Genomic DNA, 21,373 nt, shown 5'->3' with positions numbered 1-21,373 from the left:
AAAGGAAAAGATTGCTGTAAAGAAAATATTTCCATTACATTGAAACTCCCAATGTTCCAAAGGTTTTAAAGATTTTCCATTGTTGTGGAATGCACAGTGACTGGGCTTGTGCAGGGAAATGCTTTAAAAATGTAGGTTAACACTTCCACTGCTTTAGAGAAACATAAAAATCTGCAATGTCAAAAGCAATATACCACAAGGACCTTTTGTATTTGATGGTAAGGGTTTGACTCTACATACATCACAGGCACTCTGGTTTTACAAGCTTTTTTTTTTTCTCCCCTGGATTACTCTGTCGCTTCACCGAGTCCCATTTTGTTTTAATCTCCCAGAGCTGGCTGACCTCAAGTTGTCATCTCAGATGAAGCACGCTTCTGTGGATATTTATGAAGACAGAAGGGGGAAAAAAAAGCAGGTACAAAACACACACATGCTTACACATTAAAAAAAAGGCTGGAAGCCAACTGGAGTCACTATGGAGAACATGTTGTCAAGGCAACAGCGTAATTCCACATGCTAACAGCCTGTCCATTTGCCAGGCAACAAAATAGAACTCGTGATGCAACTGCACCTGTCTCAGCTATGCGTTGCTATGGCAACATTCCAGCTTCCATGGTTACCATCACGCTAATCACCTAGCGAGGCAGATGTACAGCAGTTTCCTTCTCAGCCCAGCTGTTCCTTCCAATCTCTCTTTTGACAATTGATGGTCTAGGCATGTGCTGGAATGTGCTTTAACTCTATAACAAGACAGTACACCTCTCCCCTCACAGAGCTTCACACAGCTGTTGGCTGAAACATGATATCACTGCAGGGAAGCTTCAACCTCCGATTTTTTACTTACACAATGACAGAGGCATAAACAAACATTTCCAGTCTCCACCCCTCCCGTTCCACTCCTCAAGCAATACATGTCCAATTCACCCTGTCATTAACTCAGATAAATGAACGCCTGAGTAAATGCAACAGCTCACACACACTTACCTTTGATATCCCCGTGGGGAAGTGGGAGGCGTATTAAAAACATGAGAGTAAGGATGGTAGGGCGTCTTTTTCAAAGCCTGAATAAGGTTTTGTCTGTATTCTGGGTCTATACACCATAAGGAGCCCTTCCCAATACTCTGTGAAAAGAAAGAAAACATGGGTCATATACCACAAGTTTCAAAATTTAATACATCAGAAAAACTTTCTCCCCATTCCCCCACCTCCATGACAGGTTTAAGTTCAGTCTTGGCAAGCGTCATATCAGAAACACAAATATATTTTATGAAACAGGGAGTGATTAATATTAACTATTTCCAGATTTGCACAGTGGGCAGACTGGTGAAATCAAATCGATGTAATTGCTCTTTACACATGCAGAAACTCACACTGGTATGTCTAGATCAGTGGGTTTACACCAACATTCAATACGTACTTTACTTTTTAAAGCAGTGTCAGGCTTTTCATTGAAAGTTTAAAGCCAGTGGACAACAGCAGCACAGAGTTCCTCTGCTCTTCCAAATACAGTGTTATATAAAAACAAAGGTGACATAATGATTTTCACATTTCCACTGTGAAAACAGCCATCACTGGGCATATCTCAGCAGTTGCTTTCCCTGTTCTTCTTTCAAATTACACCATTGTCTGGCAACAGATGAGGGTGAACAGTATATTGCTACAATTTCTAAATAGTCTTTTTCACTGTTCAAAGTTGATGAGCTTTTCACATGGTATGGGGGGGTGGGATTAAGCTCTAGATTTAAACTTCAAACATGAAAAAAATGTTTTGAGTCAGTATCATGCAAAAGGTTTTGGTGCTCAGCAACAAAAAAAAAATCAGAGCAAAGGTAATAAAAGGTACTGCAAAACCAGTCTAGCAATAATCTTTCACAATAATTACATTTCACAACACAACAAAAATTGTTTTTCTTTTATAAACCCTTGATTTTCATAACAGATCAATAGTAGTCACAGAGCAATAGCAGGCACTATTTAAATGAGCAGTGCAGAAACCCACCTTGCAGAGTAGGAGTTGCTGGCAAATAGAAAAGCTACAAGTGGAGAGAGGACCTGTGATCTCTTTTGGCTGCTGGTAAAGCCAGCAATGGGATTCTGATAACCAGGAGAGAAGTTGCATAAAGCCACAGTTAACAGCTCCCTTCCAATCATGTAATAAGTAGAGGGAGCAAAGAACAAGCAGCAAACCAGAGTCAGAGGAGTGAAAGCTGCTGGGCTCAAATAAGGAGTTAAGTGGCTTATAATGTTACTGAATTTCAAGATTCAACCCATGCAAATAGCATTCTCTGTGCATAGGTGCCCAACATCGATGTCTCAAATCATGGTGACCACCACCAGCACAGCACTGTTTTTGGCCTGTTTCTGTGCTGAAATTATGAGATTCTATAGCCATCAGGTGCCAAATATTGCAGTTGCTATGTAATGTGACTTCCTTATATTCACAGATCAAAAGGAGTTCCAAGATGGTTCAGCATATTTATGAAGTACCTGAGCCACATGGATCAGGAATTTAGATCACTGATCAGGTGAATGAATCACATGCCAATAGAAAGAGTGCTACAATTAGCTACATGTGTCTAGAGAGAGTAAATGATCAGGGTTCCTGCTCCTTTTTGCTAACCAAAGTACATGCAAGGGCAGGACAGAATCAAGTTCAGCTACAATGCACGTCCTGTATGGTTGAAAGGTCTACTGTTGAGACCCATACATGAATGATGGATACTTAAGCATGATGTCATTGGAAATATACTCTAATCAATGAAGAGGTGGTGAGGAAAGTGGGTGCTGGTGGAGGTGGGGGCGAGAGTTAGAGATGGGGTAAGAGAGGAAAAGACAGTGGGGAAATAGAGGGGAAAACATAGGGAAGTGGGGAGGGGGAGGGGAAAAGTCAGTCAGGGTGCTTCTTTATTTCCTTTGTCTCTCATCAGTAATATAGCTTATAGAATTCGATCACCTGTGCCCATTCTGTTCTACTTTGCCACTGCATCTGATGGAGAATGGAGAACTGGAGTGAATCTAGGCTCAGTAGTCTATTAATATTGCAGCTGTAAAGTTAACTTTCAGCTGATCTGTACTAAATCCCAGATGTAAACAGCCACAGAAACAAACCCATGCAGTTGGCACAGAGTGAGAACCACTTTCAATCCACACTCACACAACAGAAGGTACATTTTCTACAAGGCATGAACGTTCTTCCTACTCTCTGGGGGTAGCACTCACATAACAGTCTGACAATGCGGATGCTTTCCCAGCAGACAAGTTCAAACTACAGCCAAGGTTGCGGATTCAAACCTGTTCCTCTGCAATTCAGAGCCCAACACCAAACTTCTGGGCATAGTTGCCCAATTTATCTTTCTTTTTTCAAAAAGTTGCTGAAATTGTAATGAACCTGCATTGAGCTTTCTTGCCTGAAAATTAATTCACTGTGCATAGTGCTGTGAAGTAGTTCAACGTGTTTAAAGAGCTATACATAAAGCACGTTTTTTGGGGGCAAAACAGTTGTATCCTTAATCATATACAAAAATAAAAATAGCTGGAAAAACTCAGCAGGTCTGACAACATCTGCGGAGAGGAATACAGTTAACGTTTCGAGTCCGTATGACTCTTCATCAGAGCTGAGGAAAAATAGAAATGAGGTGAAATAAAAGCTGATAGAGGGGGGTGGGACAGTTAGAGCTGGATAGAGGGCCAGTGATAGGTGGAGGCAAAGAAGAGGTTGCCAAAGATGTCATAGACAAAAGGACAAAGGGGTGTTGACTGTGGTGATATTAGCTAAGAAATGTGCTAATGATGACATTAATCCTTAATCATGCAGTTTCGCTATCTTGGGATCAATTTCCAAAGCTGCCGAAGCGTCAAGACTTTCAACTTCCATGGTATGATAGATAAGATCAGCAAGACTAGAAGATGCTATCCCTTGGTTCATAGTTAGTTAATCACAGCAGTAGAGGCATTGTGATTGGCTTCAGTAACCCCAGGTGCGAAATGAAGAAAACAAAACAATCTTCCCTTCCTGAATCACTACTGAAAATAGTATAAATGTGAACTAGGTAACCCTTAGCTGTGATGACTTACACTCACTATCAAGCTTTGTGCATGAAGAATACCCACCAATGGAGGGTGACTGACACCCACGGAACCTGTAGTGAGAGTCAGCACTTTCAAGAGAGAAAGGAAGAAAATTGAGAAAAAAATCAACAGGCTAAAAAGATTGATGGTTAAAATTAGCTTTAGGACATATCACCCCTTGCCTGCCTACAGAGTCGGAAACCAGGTGTCTTGGCGGAGGTTGGATGAGTCACATTCCGTATCATTTTCTGGTCATATTCAAATAGATTCAACTCTACTCTTCAGATCATCAGCCTGAAATGTTAACTCAGTTTCTCTCTTCATGGATTCTACCTGACTGCTGAGCATTTCCAGCATTTGACGTTTATTACAGCTGATCAGTAAATGGAACAATTTTTTTTCCATCTACCCTCTCAGGCGGTTGTAGAAGATCACTGGCACTATTTTGAAGAATCCTTCAATCAACACCTAGAAATTGATCAACTGGTCATTAGTGCATTTGCATTTGTGGGAGCTTGTAGTGGACAAATTGGCTGGCATATTTTCCTACAGTGCAATGTTTCAAAGAGCATTTCATTGCGAGAAAGCACACTGGGGCATCCTGAGACCTTGAAAGGCACTTTATAATTTAAAGTCTTACTCTCTTCCTTTGTTTCATTTCTCAAGATATATTAACAGAGAACTCTGCACTTCAGTTTTGCTCAGCAATATAGTAATTCCTCACCAAGTTGTAATCGGACTCCTGAAAAGTGCAACTTTAAGTGAATCATATTTTCCCATTAAAACCAATGTGAAAGTTGTAGTTAGGTTTTGTAGGACCTCTCTCATCAGAAAAACATCAAAACATTGTACTCCAAGTTGAAATACTTTACATTGGTAAATGAAATAATTGAAGTAAAATAAATTTTAAAATATAAAATAAATATGCTGACTACCTATTTAAGGGGGAGGTGATGGCATAGTGGTATTGTCGGTGGACTGGTAATCTGGAGACCCAGGGTAATGCTCTGGGGATCCGGGTTCAAATTCAATAATAAATTTATTGAATTTGTTGAATTCAATAAAAATCTGGAATTAAAAGTCTAATGATGACCATGAAACCATTATCGATTGTTGGAAAAAACCCATCTGGTTCACTAATGTAGGAACCTGGTCTGGCCTATATGTGACTCCAGGTCCACAGCAGTGTGGTTGACTCTTACATGCAGGTACCTACACCACATGGACTGCAGCAGTTCAAGAAGGCAGCTCACCTCTGCCTTCTTAAGGGCAAGTAGGGGTGGGCAATAAATGCTGGCCCAGCCAGCGAAGCCCACATCCCGTGAATGAATAAAAAAATCTTACTTGCTGCCTCTCCTGCTCCCTGACCCTCTCTATCGCTGCTGGCCCTCCAGCTCGCAGCCTCTGCTGCACCCTGCCTCGTGCCAAACCTCCTGCTCTGCGCCTCTTACGCCACTTCTCTCTCCTGAACCCTCACTGTGTGCGAAGCTCTGGAGATGAGCAGCGAGAGGCAGGAAAAGCAACTTCAACTTGCAGGGGGTAAGCCAGGAACATGAGGGTCACGGAGTGGCAGAGGCCATGAATGAGGGCATTGGCAGAGAGAGGGTGGGTCAGGGAGCGACAGAGGCCGCTCCAAAATGGCGACAATCGGAACACACAGCCCCGCATCAAACTTGACACGAAAGTACTTAAAAATAAAACTCACAGTGCTAAATGTGAATATGGGCCCCATTAACTGGCCACGTTAAAGCAAAAGAACTTAAAACGGCAGAACCTAAAACAGGGACTTAATGTACATTTGTATGCACCTTATGAATTAAATTTAAATAATAATCGTCGTAATTGCACAGGCTTCCAGTGAAACCTTTACATCTAACATAAAAACAAACCTTTATTAGTAGCATAAAACGTGAGTGACAGTGGTGGAAACAGACAGGTCAGTCCGAATCAGCGATGAGACCAGTTAAGTTAATGTATTGGACATGACCCTTTTATCAGAGTCCACACCTGCAATACAAACTTCTCTGCGCTTTCCAACAACGATGCTTGATCTGTTGCATGTTGTGTTTTTGTTTCAGATTTCCAACCTCTAGCTTGTTGTTTGTTTATAGTTGTTTGTTTATATTCGTAACATGATCAATTCATGTGGTCTTCAGCACTGAAAAAGCTGCTACAGCAGCAATGCTGTTGCTGTAAATGGATTTGATCATTTCTGAAAATCCTAGTTATAAACAATGTCAAATTTTCTCACTTTAAAAATGCTTTTAGGGGCAGATGTATGACAGGAGCTTTTTTCCCCCAGAGTCATCCAGCAAAGGTGTTAGAGAGTTGATTTTCCAGCCAACTTTTCTAGGTGGAAACACAACTTTATTTACAAGGCAGCAGCAGCAGCTACATGTGTGCATCTAACTCTATAAATAAAGAACTCTCTTCCCCACGCTGCTAACTCATTGGTTTACACAGATCATGTGATCTTACAACACAAGTTTGTTCTTAAAGCTATAGTCCTACGTTTATCAGAACTACAATTTCTACTAAAAGCTTCCCCCTCTGGCTGCTTCTTTGTTCTGTGATTTACTGATAGGCCTGTCAATAAAACACCATTCCCCCCTTCGGAACGTGGTGTGAGCCTCAAGAAACCACATCCTAATGTGGTTAGAGGCCATCCTGGCTAAATGGGCACTGAAGACATGAGACTCTGATGTTTGCATTTGAAATAGGCTGAGTTGTTGCGTGTCACAAACTGGCTGCTCTAGCTTCAATGCACATCTTCAATGCCTGCTGCCTAAAGCTTTTTTAAAAAAAACAAAGTCTGCATGAATTCACTTTGCTTTAAAACACAACATTTCAAAAGTAACTAATTTTCAAAACTTGTCTGTGAAGGAACAAAAGATCAAAAACCCCAATAACATAACAAGGCAAAGTACATGGGCAAAGACAAAAAAAAACCAAAAAATCATTAGCACTTTCAAATGAAGTGTAGGATTAGGCTTTAGGGATGATTGCACAATCTTGTGCCATTGGCAAGGAACCGTGTTTGAAGAGAGTGCAGCTTTCTGCAACCTGTGCTCCTGGTGCATGCAGTTCTCTGCCAGAGGCACGTGGGTCATGAGTCGCTCCTTACGTCATCAATAATATTATATAAACCTGTCCAGTAGTCATAACTATACATTTAACTTTATACAAAAAAGGCTTATTGCTGACACGGAGACCTGGAAACTACAAGGAAAGGATTACTTCGTTATTATTAGTTCAACATCACAATTTCAATAAAAGGTTACGTTGCTTTCATGAGGCTTTCAGAAAAACTGTTTTTTATTGTGTGCACTTGAACTTAAGAAAATAACAATACAATAGAATATAATAGAGATTCCGTCTTTCTTGTGTAGTGACTGGAGACAATGTTTTGGGGTGTACTGAACTCTGGCAAAGTATCAGTGGTGGTTACTGTCGGGAGCAATGTAAAACAATAAATTAAGAGAAGTGCACAATGACAACATATACTGGTTCAAGAACAACTTTTCCTCCAGCACATGAGCACTAGTATGATAAATCAAGCTGATGATAGTGCAAGGTTGATCAGAATGTAATCAAAAGTAGTGAAAGTGGGAATGAGAAAACAAATACCATTAGCAAGTATTAAATTCCCCCTTTTGCATAACTGAGCTTATGACTTGTGAAACCACCCAGGGTGACTAGATGCATGCCATTAAGCAGCAGATTGCAACCACAATTAAAGCAATAATTCTAAGCTTGTTACTGCAGACTGAAGATAAAAATCACTTAGGCACACCATTCATATGGTACCTCAAAATATGGTGTAAGACCAGATAAATGCTGCAGCACAAAATAGGAGTAACTAACTGAATACAGACTTGACCATTTATCCACTTCTAATGTCAGGCTTAGTATACCTGTTTAAACTAAGGCAAAAGGTACCACAGCTGAGTTAAATTTCCATGTGCACACCAACAAGTTGGGGGGGGGTGGTGTGGGAATCAATAGTGTTGCCATTTTCTTAAAGATTTACTACCATATGATATGATATGTTCTGCAAGCGCCTCCAACTCCAAAAGTCAATAATCATCAGGGAAAAAAAATGTGGATTGCATCTGTAGTGACGGTAACAGTGTCAAGTAGAAAGACGCACTTCTAGTCTTACCACCCAACTCTCAAACTCTAAATGCATCTTCTACACAAGCCATTTAGCTACAGCCTTAATCACAATACACCTGGTAGTTAATATTATTAAAATTCAGACACAACTTGCGTTCAGTCCACAAGTCAACATCTTACCAAAATAAAATATTGCTGAGTATTTAGAATTTACAGCTCAGAAGCAGGCCATTCAGCCCAACTGGAAAACTGCACATGTCACTCTGCTGTTTAGGAAAGATGACAAAAGAAACCAGGAAATTATAATTAACCTTCCATCTATTGTCAGAAAATTACTAGAATCTATAATTAAGGATACGTTAACTGAACACCGAGAATATTCATCTGATCAAAGGTAGCCAGCACAAATTTGGCAAGAATAGGTCATGCCTGGTGAATCTTTGCGTATTTTTTTGAAGAGGCGACCGAAGTAATAGACAGGGGAATGTCTATGGGTATTATTTATTAAAGGCCTTTTGTAAGTCCATATAAAGACCTTCCTAAGAGATTGTCAGCTGAAACTAAAGCCCATGGAATTGAAGGCCAATTACTGACCTGGTTAAGAAATTGGCTAAGCTGCAGGAGGCAGTATGGATAATCAGTAGGTACACTAATTTGCAGGAGGTGAGTAGTGCTGTCCTGCAAAGATCTGTTTTGGGACCTCAACTATTCGCTGCATTAAAAACTTAGATAATGGAATGGAAAGCCACATATCCAAATTTGCTCATGACACAAAGATAGGTGGCATTGTGAGCATTTTAGATGGAGGCATAACATTACAAAGGGGCACTGATAGATTAAGTGAATGGGCAAAACTGCACTCAGTTAGTTGCACTCTCACCTCTGAGTCAGAAAGTTATGGGTTTAAGACCAACAGCAGGCCTTGAGCACAAACATCAAGGAGGACATTCCAGTGCAACACAGAGAATGTTGCACTGCCTAAGACGCCATCTTTCAGATGAGATGTTAAACTGAGATCCCACCTTTCCTCTCAAGTGGGCATAAAAGATCCAACTGCCACTAGTCAAAGAGCAGCAGGGGAGTTATCATTTCGCCAAAATTTATCCCTCAATCGACATCACTAAAACAGATTGATCAATTGTGGAAGTTTGCTCTGTGCAGAATGACTGATGCTTTTCCTATATACAACAGTGGCTTCATGTCGAAAGCACTTCACTGACTATAAAAGCACTTTGGAAAGTCCTATGGTCATAAAGGACCCCTGTATAAATACAAGTCTGTCTTTCTTTTGGGACTTGTTCAATTTTCTTCTATCTCTATTTTTAGCTGAAATCGGCACACTCAGCACAAAGTTCCTCTTTGCATAGCCTCCAATTAGCAGTATTACTACTATAATCTGACAGAGATAACAATGGCTGCTCTCTGGTGTGTGTAAACAGAGCTTGTCCTTGCTTTTTTACTTGACATCATGCATTCTTCAGTGCTTACTGAGCTGCTTAGACCCGGCATATACACAATATTCAACACTGGTCACTCGTTGTCTTAGTTAAAATTAATGAGTTACTGATGGTTAACTTCTGCTACCCAAGTTACATACAAGTGAAGTACTTATAAAACACTAATTTGCACTTGCTACTTTTCTTGGGCTAAGTGCAAGGTAAATATTTTTCACATTTCAATAAATAAACTACAAAATTCCACCCAAAAATCATTGTAAATTCATTTACCTGAATTCCTGCATTAAACTATATTCCTATACTAAATTGCCAGCAAAAGGCAGTTTAGACTTATAATTGAACCACTTTTAAGGTCTTTAGATATCTGCTGAGTGGCTTTAGAAATCTTTGCACCTGAGTATAATCATGAGATTATAGAGATAAAAAGAAAAATGTTTCCCATCACCAGCTTGACAATTTAGGCACAGAGAGGGTCCGAGAGATCCAGACACCTATTGATTTCAATAAGACATACAGTTTATATGGAGACAAAAAATAATATTCCTTTACATAAATGAAGAAAAAGCATGGCGAGCATGCAATGTCTGGTTTAAAGAGGAAGCAAGAAAGAGCATTAGTCCAAGAGGAGGGGTGGGGGGGGGGAGGGCAGTTGTGAGGAAGAATGGACAGAAAAGTGATCAAATAGAAAAAACACTGAGAAAGGAGAAAAAAGGAGACATAAAAGAAGAGAAAAAATAAAAATAAAGTGGAAGGAAAGTAAGGGAAAGAAAAAGGAGAAAAAGAAACAAAAAGGCAAACTTGCCTTATCACATCTCTTCAATGTCCTACAGAGCCAGGCATGCGATGAGCTGCTTTGAAGTGCAGTCAGTGTTTCGCTTATGCCTTTAGGTTACAGCTCAAAGTTACCATAAGAACCTTTATTCAAAACAACAGGACAAGGGTAGCTTTTCAAAAACAACCTGCTGCTTATAGGTATTCTGCTATTAGGTTTATTAATTTAAATTCAAAACAGACCCTGGCCACTTCACAATAATGTCAGTATGCAGGTCACATGGATTATCAAAACTAGTAAATTCTCTTAAAAATCAACAAGAAAAATAATAGCTAAAGGGCCTTCAAGTTCTCAAAAAAGTCTTTTGAAAATCAGGTATATCACAAATGCAATGCATGCAAAAGCCTTAGTCAACCTAACACATTTGTGCATGTTGTATTCATGACTTCAACGAGCAACATCGAGTAACCCACCTCCTGACTCCCCAAAGCCTGTCCACTATCTACAAGGCACAAGTTAGGAGTGTGACGGAATACTCCCCATTTGCCTGGATGAGTGTAGCTCCAACACTCAAGAAGCACGACACCACCCAGGATAAAGCAGACCTCTTGATTAGCACCGCATCCACAAACATTCACTCCCTCCACCACCGACGCACAATAGCAGCAGTGTGTACCATCTACAAGGTGCACTGCAGGAATTCACCAAGGCTCCTTCAACAGCACCTTCCAAACCCACAACCACCACCACCATCTAGAAAGACAAGGGCTGCAGCTAGATAGGAACACCACCACCTGGAAGTTCCCCTCCGACTCACTCACCATCCTGACTTGGAAATATATCGCTGTTCCTTCACTGTTGCTGAGGCAAAATCCTGGAACTCCCTGCCTAACAGCACTGTGGGTGTTCCTACACCACATGGACTGCAGTGGTTCAAGAAGGCAGCTCACCACCACCTTCTCAAGGGCAACTAGGGATGGGCATTAAATGCTGGCCCAGCCTGCAAAGCCCACATCCCATGAATGAATTTAAAAAAACTTAGGTGACTGTCGTCACTTAGATCCAAACACAAATCTTCTATGTATACATTAGATCAGGCTGGAGGAGATAAAAATTGTACTGAAGGAGCTTTTCATAAAATACATATTTTTAAAGTCATTGCTTCTTTAAGAGACTTCAAATTTTTAAGGCAATTGATTATACTTATACTTGGGTTTGCATAACATTGCAACAATATCACATTAGCCTTCAGAATTGCTTCAATATAACCAAAATAAATCTAAAAGGCTCCAAACTTTACTGTTTGGTTTACCCTTGAGATCTGCCTTGCCCTTGATGATACAATCTCTTTTAAAATGCTATTTAGGATGCACTATTTTACTTAGTTCTCAAATACTGCTATAAAACAGAATCAGAGTCCTTTCAACTGGTACGTCTGCAGGTGGAATGGTAATACTAACTTGCCCAGTCTTTGCCACTGGTTTCAGTTCTACTTCAGTAGTGATGTCAGAAAGGTGGCAACAGCATGGCATCAATGTACCCAAGAGTACAATGATTGGACGAGGTAGCAGGGCCCCTTTTGCTGGCTCATGTGGATATCTGATTAGGAAATTTCTGTGAAATAACTTACACAGCTGTTAGGTGGCTGCTCCATTATCCCCCGAACTGTGACCTCCCCTAACCTTACAACATTCTGGAAACTCCAGGCTCCCTCCATTCACATTTTTTGCATGTCCCTCACTTCCTTCAACCCCACCACTGGTGGTTGTACCTTCAGCTAGCCAGGTCCAAATTTCTGGAATTCCCTCCCAAACCCCTTTACCCCCTTTAAAACGATCTTTAAAACACACCTCTTTGACTAAGCTTTTATCATCTACCCCAATAGGTCCTTACATAGCTCACTGTCAAAAATTGTTTGATAGCATTCCTGTGAAGCACTTTGGTACATTCTGCTGCATTAAAGGCACTATATAAATGTAAGTTGTTGTTCTTGTGCAGTCCACTCAGGTTTTTTGGTGGCTCAGATGTTGACTCACTGCCGCTGACTAGGGTCAGATTGTCTAGACCTGGGTTTATGTTTTTGGTGACATGACATGGATACTGAGCCAACCCCAATAGCACCTGACTCAGTACAGGACTACTTTTCTTAGCTCTAGAGAACAGCACTGTACCAAGGGAGTGCTCTATATAGCATCTGCGGCATCACAAACATACCAGGTCAGGCAAAACACTGCCATTTAAACCAAAGACTGTTTGCTTGGTTGCACCCACCCCTCCTGAGTGCAGCATTGGGTCTAAGCAGGTCAAAGTACAACTAATGCAATGCTATAGTTGAAAAGTACAATTAGAAATATCAGCACACTGAGTATAGTAAAAGTTATGAATCTGACCACAGGTTGACCAGAATAGGTCAAAGAGCTGCAGGGGAAGGTGGTGGAAAACAGGGACAGTGTGAAACAACAGGCCGATGTTAAAGAGGTTAGAACATCCACAAATCAACAAGGATTGCTCCCATTTCACTTAACTCTATTTTACAACTTTGTACAAAAATTAAAGGCAATAGTTGAGGTTTCAGGCTTATCTGCATATGTGAACAACTTGTCAAAAACAGAGGTTTTTAACCCCATCCAGATACACAATGAGTTATGATGATTCTAACTTACAGCATGGTAAATGGAACAAGATATTCGCCAAAGCTTTTGAATGGTTATCTAACCTGACCCTAGATGACTGGGATTAACAGTCATTTGTAAAAATAAATTAATTGCACACATGGGCTAGGAGTAAATGGTTACATCATTTCAGTTGCATATGAACCGGGTTTGAAATAATTCAATCTGCAAAAAAGTGCTTCAGTAAAGCTGGAAAGAAGCAAATACTGGAATCATTTCTCTGCTGAATACAGTTAGTTATGTGCTTTGCTGCAATTACAGTCTGTATGAATTGTCACAGGAATGTGCAAGTAACTGTACCATAGAAGGTCTGTCAGAATCATGCTGTCCCTTCACTTTGTCTATTTGTTACCCAGATCAGAAGAAACATTGCAACCACACAGGATCATCTAAATGCAGAGTTGAATCACTGGCACAAAGACCACGACTGCAGTGTGTCAACTGAACGGGGAATAAAAGGTGCAAAACTAAAAGCAACTGGGGACTTCCAGGTTTAACATCACATTGTTGGGTTGTCCATATTGCACTTTACTGTCAAATTTGAACTGTTATATAATACGCTTTTACAAATTTTATGAATATATTTTTAGAGAAAATATACTTAGCAGCTTCCCTTCACACCCCTGGCGGCATTCCGCAGGAATCATTCCCTCCGGGACACCCTGGTCCACTCCTCCATCACCCCCCTACACCTCAACCCCCTCCCACGGCACCTTCCCATGCAACCGCAGAAGGTGCAACACCTGCCCCTTTACTTCCCCTCTCCTCACCGTCCAAGGGCCCAAACACTCCTTTCAAGTGAAGCAGCATTTCACTTGCATTTCCCTCAACTTAGCCTACTGCATTCGTTGCTCCCAATGCGGTTTCCTCTACATTGGAGAGACCAAACGCAGACTGGGTGACCGCTTTGCAGAACGCCTTTAGTCTGTCCGCAACCATTACCCAGACCTCCCTGTCACTTGCCATTTCAACACTCCACCCTGCTGTCATGCCCACATGTCCGTCCTTGGCTTGCTGTATTGTTCCAGTGAAGCTCAACGCAAACTGGAGGAACAGCACCTCATCTTCCGACTAGGCATTTTACAGCCTTCCGGACTGAATATTGAGTTCAACAATTTTAGATCATGAACTCTCTCCTCCATCCCCACCCCCTTTCCGATTTTCTCCCTCCTTTTTGTTTTTTCCAATAATTTATATAGATTTTTCTTTTCCCACCTACTTCCATTATTTTTAAGTGTATTTCCATCCATTGTTTTTTCTCTCCCTTTTAGCCTATTTCGATCCCTTCCCCCCACCCCACCCCCACTAGGGCTATCTGTACCTTGCTCGTCCTACTTTCTACCCTTAATTAGCACATTCCTTTAGATAATATCACCACCTTCAACACCTCTTTGTCCTTTTGTCCGTGACATCTTTTGGTTATCTCCACCTATCACTGGCCCTCTATCCAGCAATTCTTGTCCCGTCCCCCCTTAAACCAGCTTATATTTCACCTCTCTTCTATTTTTACTTAGTTCTTTTGAAGGGTCATTCGGACTCGAAACATTAACTCTGCTCCTATCCACAGATGCTGCCAGACCTGCTGAGTTTTTCCAGGTATTTTTGTTTTTGTTTTGGATTTCCAGCATCCGCAGTTTTTTGCTTTTACTTAGTAGCTTGTCTATTCCAATGAGACCCATGACTATTACTATATCCAATCTCCATCCTGTACCAAATCAATCATAATAGCATAAAATCAGTCTAAACTCTGGTGCTGTAGTATAATTTGCACCATAAGCAGCAAACTATTTGTTCACTAACCCCTGTATTTCACCCTCAAAGGCATTGATGGAAACATTTGTTCTCTTAACTCCCAACATATGTAGTCCACACTTGAAATGTGCAACCCCCATCAAGCAAGTCTTCTCAATCCAATCTGACAGGGGAGCAAGAGGCAAAAGAAAGGAGTGGTTTTTTTCCCCCCTGCCCCTTATTGAGTGTAATAAGCTGGTTATTAGTAAACATGTTTGCATGGCTAAAACAGAACAACGTTCAAGGGGAGGAATATTTACAATCTGAATAACTATGCTGTAAAAAATCTTAAGATTTCTCGTGCACTTAGCAGAGATTTGCCATTCTGAGTGGAAAATGCAGTTTTCGAATACCACGTTATTTGGTTTTCAGATGAGAAGGATCCACGCAGATTGTATTTTGAGGTTGCTGCCAATAGTTTCTCTTTATTGAAATAGATCCAGATGCAAGAGGAGCACACAAGTGATACTCTTGATTTGATGATGCCTGTAAATGCCTGCAGGAAGCACAGGGCAACACACTTCATGGCTATGATTAGCAGCATCTTTACTGGATAAAAAGTTTAATGCTCACAGATGTCAAGTTGGGTAATAATTAGGTCAGCACTTCTGTTTACCTCAATGACCAGTTTACAGTACAGTAGCCAAATGGTTATGGTACTAGGCTTGCAACCCAACCCTGGGTGAATTCATACTCTACAATGGCAAGCCGTGAAACTTAATTCAATAAATTCTAAACTTAAAATCAGCCAGTACCAGATTGTAAGCAAAGAAAAAACCCTTACTGGCTCACTTTAGGCAAGGAAGCTTAATACCCCTACTCAGTCTAGCCTACATTTGACTTCAGTTGCGTGATACAGAATGCTCTCCATATGGCAGAGTAAGCCACTCATTTGTAAACGATTGGTTAAAGGTGGCAGCTCACAACCACCTTCTCAAGGACAACTAGGGATAGGCAATAAATGCTGGTCCAGCCAGTGAAGCCCACGACCCATGAATGAATTTTAAAAAAAGAAAATCCAGTGAATCCATCAACAAAGATCCAGGCAGTGTTCTATAGTCTAAAAAAAGGCAGATGCAGTATAGGATTGAAAAAGGACATTGCAATTCATATGCCAGTCAAAAGTTAAAAGGAATCCTATACCTTCCATTCCTTGCACCCATTTAAATAGCATCTTTTGCCAAAATAACTATTGCTCTTGAATTTGCTGACACCATCTTCCTCCTTAGGTAGTGTTCCATGTGTTCACCAAGGTGAGGGTGAAGTAGTTTGCTCACGTTTCCTCTCTTGTATTTGAGCCATGCCCCTGGTTAAAGAGTTTGTGGACAGAAAAGTTTGAGACCACAATCAGATCAGCCATGACCTTACTGAACAGCAGAGTAGGCTCAAAGGGCTGAGTGGCCTACTCCTGCTCCTAAGTCTTATGATCCCATGTTCCTATGTAATACATAGCATTTGCTTTGTATTGTATTGTATTGCTGTTACCCTGTGGAGAGGTAAGAATACTTTGCATTCAGTGAAGAGTCATCATATTGGACTCAAAATGTTAACTGTTTCTCTTGCCACAGATTCAGCCAGACCGGCTGAGTTTTTCCAGTACTTAGTTTTTATTTCAGATTTCAAGCATCCGCAGTATTTTGCTTTTATATTACGGAATATGTTTACTGCTTCTTAGAAGTGAGACTGTGGAAAGTATAGTCCTGCCTATTGAGAAAAAAAATCATGACAGCACTTCCATCCATAAATCCTTGATTCCATCAGCAACCTTCTAGGGGTTGCAAGAGTCATAGCTGAGAACCAATTGTTCAAAGTTCCAGAGTGTGAAAACTCCACTGTATAGTGTTGGATGAGCATGGTAGTGCCAGGAACAAGGCAGCATTCGCAAATGTAAAGGCCATCTTGTACTAAAATGAGCATCATTCTGAATGGACAACTGCTGCACTCAGAACTAGAGAATGCCTTGGATAGCAGGTAGAGGGAGAAGTAGAATTCGCCTGGTAAATTTTTTTGTTATTACCCTTCAGAACCACTAAGTCTGCAACAGCCTTAAACTAGATGTTGTTAGTTTAATTCTTGTCTTTGAGATAAAGAACGTTGAGCAGGCTAGGTAGATCTAGCAGTTTGAGGCATGTCAATTGTACACCAAGTGAGCAGTACAATGAGAACTTGCTGCTAACAGGGAATGATTAGGCCAATTCACACTGTAGATGCCATCACTGGCCATTATAAGTGAAATCTGTTGTGATGAACAATTTTCAAAAATGGTCAGGGGCCTTTAAGAAATTCAAACTTCAGATTTAGATTCAAAAACTGGGAGCTCCAAACCATAAACTGAGACATGTTCAAGTAAGTTCAAATCCAACAGTATGGAAAGTCGTAAACAGTTTCTTGATTAGTAGAGACACGTGTTGTCCAAATAACTTGGAACTGTACAAACAAGGATTCGCAAGCAAAGAAAAAGCCTCCTGGAAACTATTTAAAAGCTCATACTATATTTCATTTTTATATAAACATTGAAACTGAGGAAACGAACTTCTGAAAGCTGGAGTATTGGTTCCAGGCTCCCTTGGGTACCATTACTTATGTGCATCATGATAACAAAGGCTGGTGAAGGTGATTTGGCAGTGGTAAGAGAGAGGGAGATAATGCAGCACAGCTCACTGAACTCACTAAACATTCACACAAACACATTTAAAGCAGGAGTTGCTGGACAGGAACCGTGGCTGAACAGTTTTATCTTCTCTAATCAAGTGGTGCTGAGGCCAATTATAGCACCCCTTCCACAGTCCCTGCTAACAGGAATGGACTATAATTAAACTTGCTTACAGCTGAAATATATTGCATCAAATTCAAGCATATTCCAGAGAATTTCCATCTCCCTAATAAACCGGAGATTAAGAAAACAGAGGTCAAGTAGAAACGTATATTCCACAAGCATGTGCAACACAACTAATGTGATAAAATATGTTAACACATGTACAATGATTGTTCAGAATCTCTTTACTTACTCAAATTCAATAGCCTAAAGATGAGCCATATAGTATTAAGGACAAGACAGACAGAAGATCTGTATAGACACTATGACTAGAGAAATGAAGGGGCTGGATTACGATTAGTGATTATGTAAAGCTAGCATGTTCTCACTGGGGGAAAAAGGGTTCAGAAGTAATATGTGATTATTGTTTTTACTTATTGTGGACCACAACAAGTTATTTCCACCTTATCAGGAACAGTAAAATGAGAGAGCATGGCCTATGCTTGAAGGTAGTCGGGGTGGGGGGGGGGGATAAATCCAAAACAAATCTGCAGAAAATATGTTTCACTGAGCAAATGGTCAATCTGTAGAGCAGTCTCCCTGGGAGATGGTGAAAGCAGTATCGATTCATTCAAATGTAAATTAGAGTTCCTTCAGAAATTAACAAATGTTACTTGCATCACAAAATAAGACATGAAATGTGGTGAGTGTAGCATGCTTGGGAGGAACAGGTGACTTTGGACCTATAGTTGCCAAAGCTCTCCATCACTGGGGTTCTCTCATCTCAGGTCTGGGTATGTTGAATACCATCTGATAACAGGTGATTGCTATGATTAGTCAACAACTTCATTATGGCTGTACCTTGCAAGTACCAGATGGTAGATGAACTAGCTGGACCTTGGTCTTTATCTAGCAATTCCTATATGTTAGTGAGAAAGCAAACACTAACCAAATACTTGATTCAGTTTTTTGTTGTAATCCAGATGTCATACCTCCGTGTGGGTAAAAACCAAGGTAACAGCAACCACAATATTATTGGATTCAACTTTATCAGTCAAGCCAATGTTGCTGAGAATTTTGCGCTGTTTCCAGATATCAAATGGGATAGAATCTCAAAGATGACAGATTACTTGAATTGGGTCTACTGGACAGCCACAGTAGGAAAATTACAAACATTGAAGAGCAAATGCCTATTTAACAAAAAAAACACTACTGCAAAAAGTATGTCCCTGGATTCAAAAAAATCTAGAACAAACAAAAGTGATTAATTGGTCACACAAAAGGTCAAATCATACAAAAGCAAAAATACATTTACAGACTAAAAAAAAACAACTATTAAACCTACTGAGCTCAGATATGGGGGCTGTACTCAGTTTTGGCTTAAATATTTAGCAGCTTGCTAGTTGTGATTTCATCCCCCATGGACCTGAGGGAGGCTTGTGCTAATATTCAAAAAGGGCAGTAACTGAGTACTGGAACTGAAACTATCATCTCCAAGACCACTATGATATAAGCAAAGTTTACCCAGTTAAAAAAAGACAAATGCACTGGCTTGGATGACAGCAAGCTGAGAGATTCTCTTTAGAACAGAAATCACTCAGTGGCATCTTTGTAAAATGTTCAGATGTTTATCATTTTATCACAAATGAATGGCCGAACACTTACAAGGAAATGAAGGTGAAGTATCAGTGCAGCAATTCATAAATGACATTGTGACTACTTGGAACATTAATATATTCAAGGCAATACTTCTTAGAGTTCAGCTAGCTCAGGCATCAAACTCCAAAATATCACCTGGCTGGCTGATATTTTCTTCAGAAATGGAAATTAGTAAAACTAGAGGTCCCCTATTAGCATATAGCTTATTTTTAAGAAACATAACCCATAATTCAGTGTTCACAGAATCAGTGACACCTTTAGATTCTGAAAGTGAATATATTTTGTGTGGCAGCCTTGGTTCATTTGGTGGCTCTCTCACCTCAAAGTCACAAGGTTCCAGGTTCAAGCCCCATGCCAAGGTTTGAGCACAAAAATAAAAACTGACACTCCAGTGCAATACGAGGAAGTGCTGTCGAGGATGCCATCACTCGGATGAGAGGTTAAACTGAGGCCCCATCTGTCTGCTTGGGTGGATGTAAAAGATCCCGTGGTGCTATTTTGAAGAGGAATAGGGGAATTGTTTCCTGTATCCTGGCCAACATTTATCCCTCAATCAACATCACAAGAACAGATTATCTAATGTTACAACCAGGTGAGGAAGGGTTGAATGGCCTCCTTCTTTGTCCTCTCCATGTTTGACCACAGAGGTTTTTTTTTAAAAAAAAGAATATACTTGCCAATTCAGTGAATAATTAACTGTTTATACACTTTGATCATAAAAGAACCAATAGGATAGGTTTTCTTGAGTTTAAGAAAGGGGTTAGCTTCGTTATACTTGAACCAATCTAAGTAAAATATGCACTAGTTTGGTGATTCAGCTAGCTTAGGGCAGAATTCAATGGTCTTGATGCTTCTGGTTTATGTTCTTCAGGAGATGATAATGCTGGGTTCGATTTTTTTTTTAAGAAATCTATGTCTGTAGCAGGGAGTCCCTGGATGATCACAGTCAGCAAACAGGGCATGAAACCCAGGTGCATTGGAGAAAAGAGGCAGAAAGGACCCCACTTGGGTCTTCTCCCTAAGCTTCTTTTCCTCAGTTTTGCTGAGAAAGTATGTGCTTAAAACATACAAAGGGTTGGCTTGTCGTGTGACCTTCCTTCTCCAACTGTTGGGGGATTCAAAGAAAATGATATTGTCCGTGTATTCCAAAGGTAACTTGGATTAGCTCATGTCTGGAAGCTAATTTAGACAAGGTCCCATTGTCCAAGCAATTAGTCTTAATGACCCGTCTCCAACCTCAGGTGATTGCCATAGATGCCTTGCTAATGAAACAGGAGATGAGTCCTTCACACTCCCCCGAAGTCATTGTCTTTGATAGATTTTACAGACAGGCTGACTCCGTTCCAATGAATTCGAATGTATAGTAATGTAAACTGAGGTTAGCCATCTTGGGCAATGAGTTCAAATCACTTTAGTCAGTGTTTTTTTTTAAAAAAGTCTGTTTTTAAAAGTTCAATTCAGATTTCCAGCCGGTGGATTAAAAATCATTATTTGAAATATAGCTTATCGTCATGACATCTAGTCATTATCACATTGCTATTTGTGAGAGTGTGCTGTGTGCAAGTTGGCTGCTCCATTCCCTATGTTACAACAGTGACTATGCTTCAAAAGTAATAAAAACAAAAAACTACTGCGGATGCTGGAAATCCAAAACAAAAACAGAATTACCTGGAAAAACTCAGCAGGTCTGGCAGCATCGGCGGAGAAGAAAAGAGTTGACGTTTCGAGTCCTCATGACCCTTCAGCAGAACTGAGTAAAGTTAGGAGAGGGGTGAACTATAAGCTGGTTTAAGGTGGGGGGGGGGGGGCGAGAGAAGTTGGGGGGGTGGTTGTAGGGACAAGCAAGCAGTGACAGGAGCTGATAATCAAAAGATGTCACAGACAAAGGAACAAAGACGTGTAAAAGGTGGTGATACTTTCTAAGAGAATGTGCTAATTAAGAATGGATAGCAGGACATTCAAGGTACAGCTCTAGGGGGGGTGGGGTGGAAAGACTGACAGGGCATTACAGTTATAGATTTAAAAATAATGGAAATAGGTGGGAAAAGAAGAATCTATATAAATTATTGGAAAAAACAAAAGG

At 40.5% G+C, this 21,373-nt stretch overlaps 1 protein-coding gene across 13 annotated transcripts in view; it reads right to left on the bottom strand.

The window, feature by feature from the left end:
* The window catches only part of foxn3 (forkhead box N3), a 341,543-nt gene that overhangs the window by 173,089 nt on the left and 147,081 nt on the right, over positions 1–21,373 (bottom strand). For all 13 annotated transcript variants that reach the window (XR_013579427.1, XR_013579425.1, XR_013579426.1 and 10 more), the window contains one exon: positions 985–1,121. Coding sequence is in view for 10 of the 13 variants with exons in the window: in XM_078562050.1 (XP_078418176.1) it covers positions 985–1,121 (137 nt within the window). In the remaining 3 variants the exon portion in view is untranslated. The remainder of the gene's footprint in view (positions 1–984; positions 1,122–21,373) is intronic.

The sequence above is a fragment of the Cetorhinus maximus genome, chromosome 18 (assembly GCF_964194155.1).
Source record: "Cetorhinus maximus chromosome 18, sCetMax3.hap1.1, whole genome shotgun sequence".
NCBI classification, from domain to species: Eukaryota; Metazoa; Chordata; class Chondrichthyes; order Lamniformes; family Cetorhinidae; genus Cetorhinus; species Cetorhinus maximus.
The sequence above is the reverse complement of the archived record's forward strand: the minus strand, read 5'-3'. Positions and strand labels throughout refer to the sequence as shown.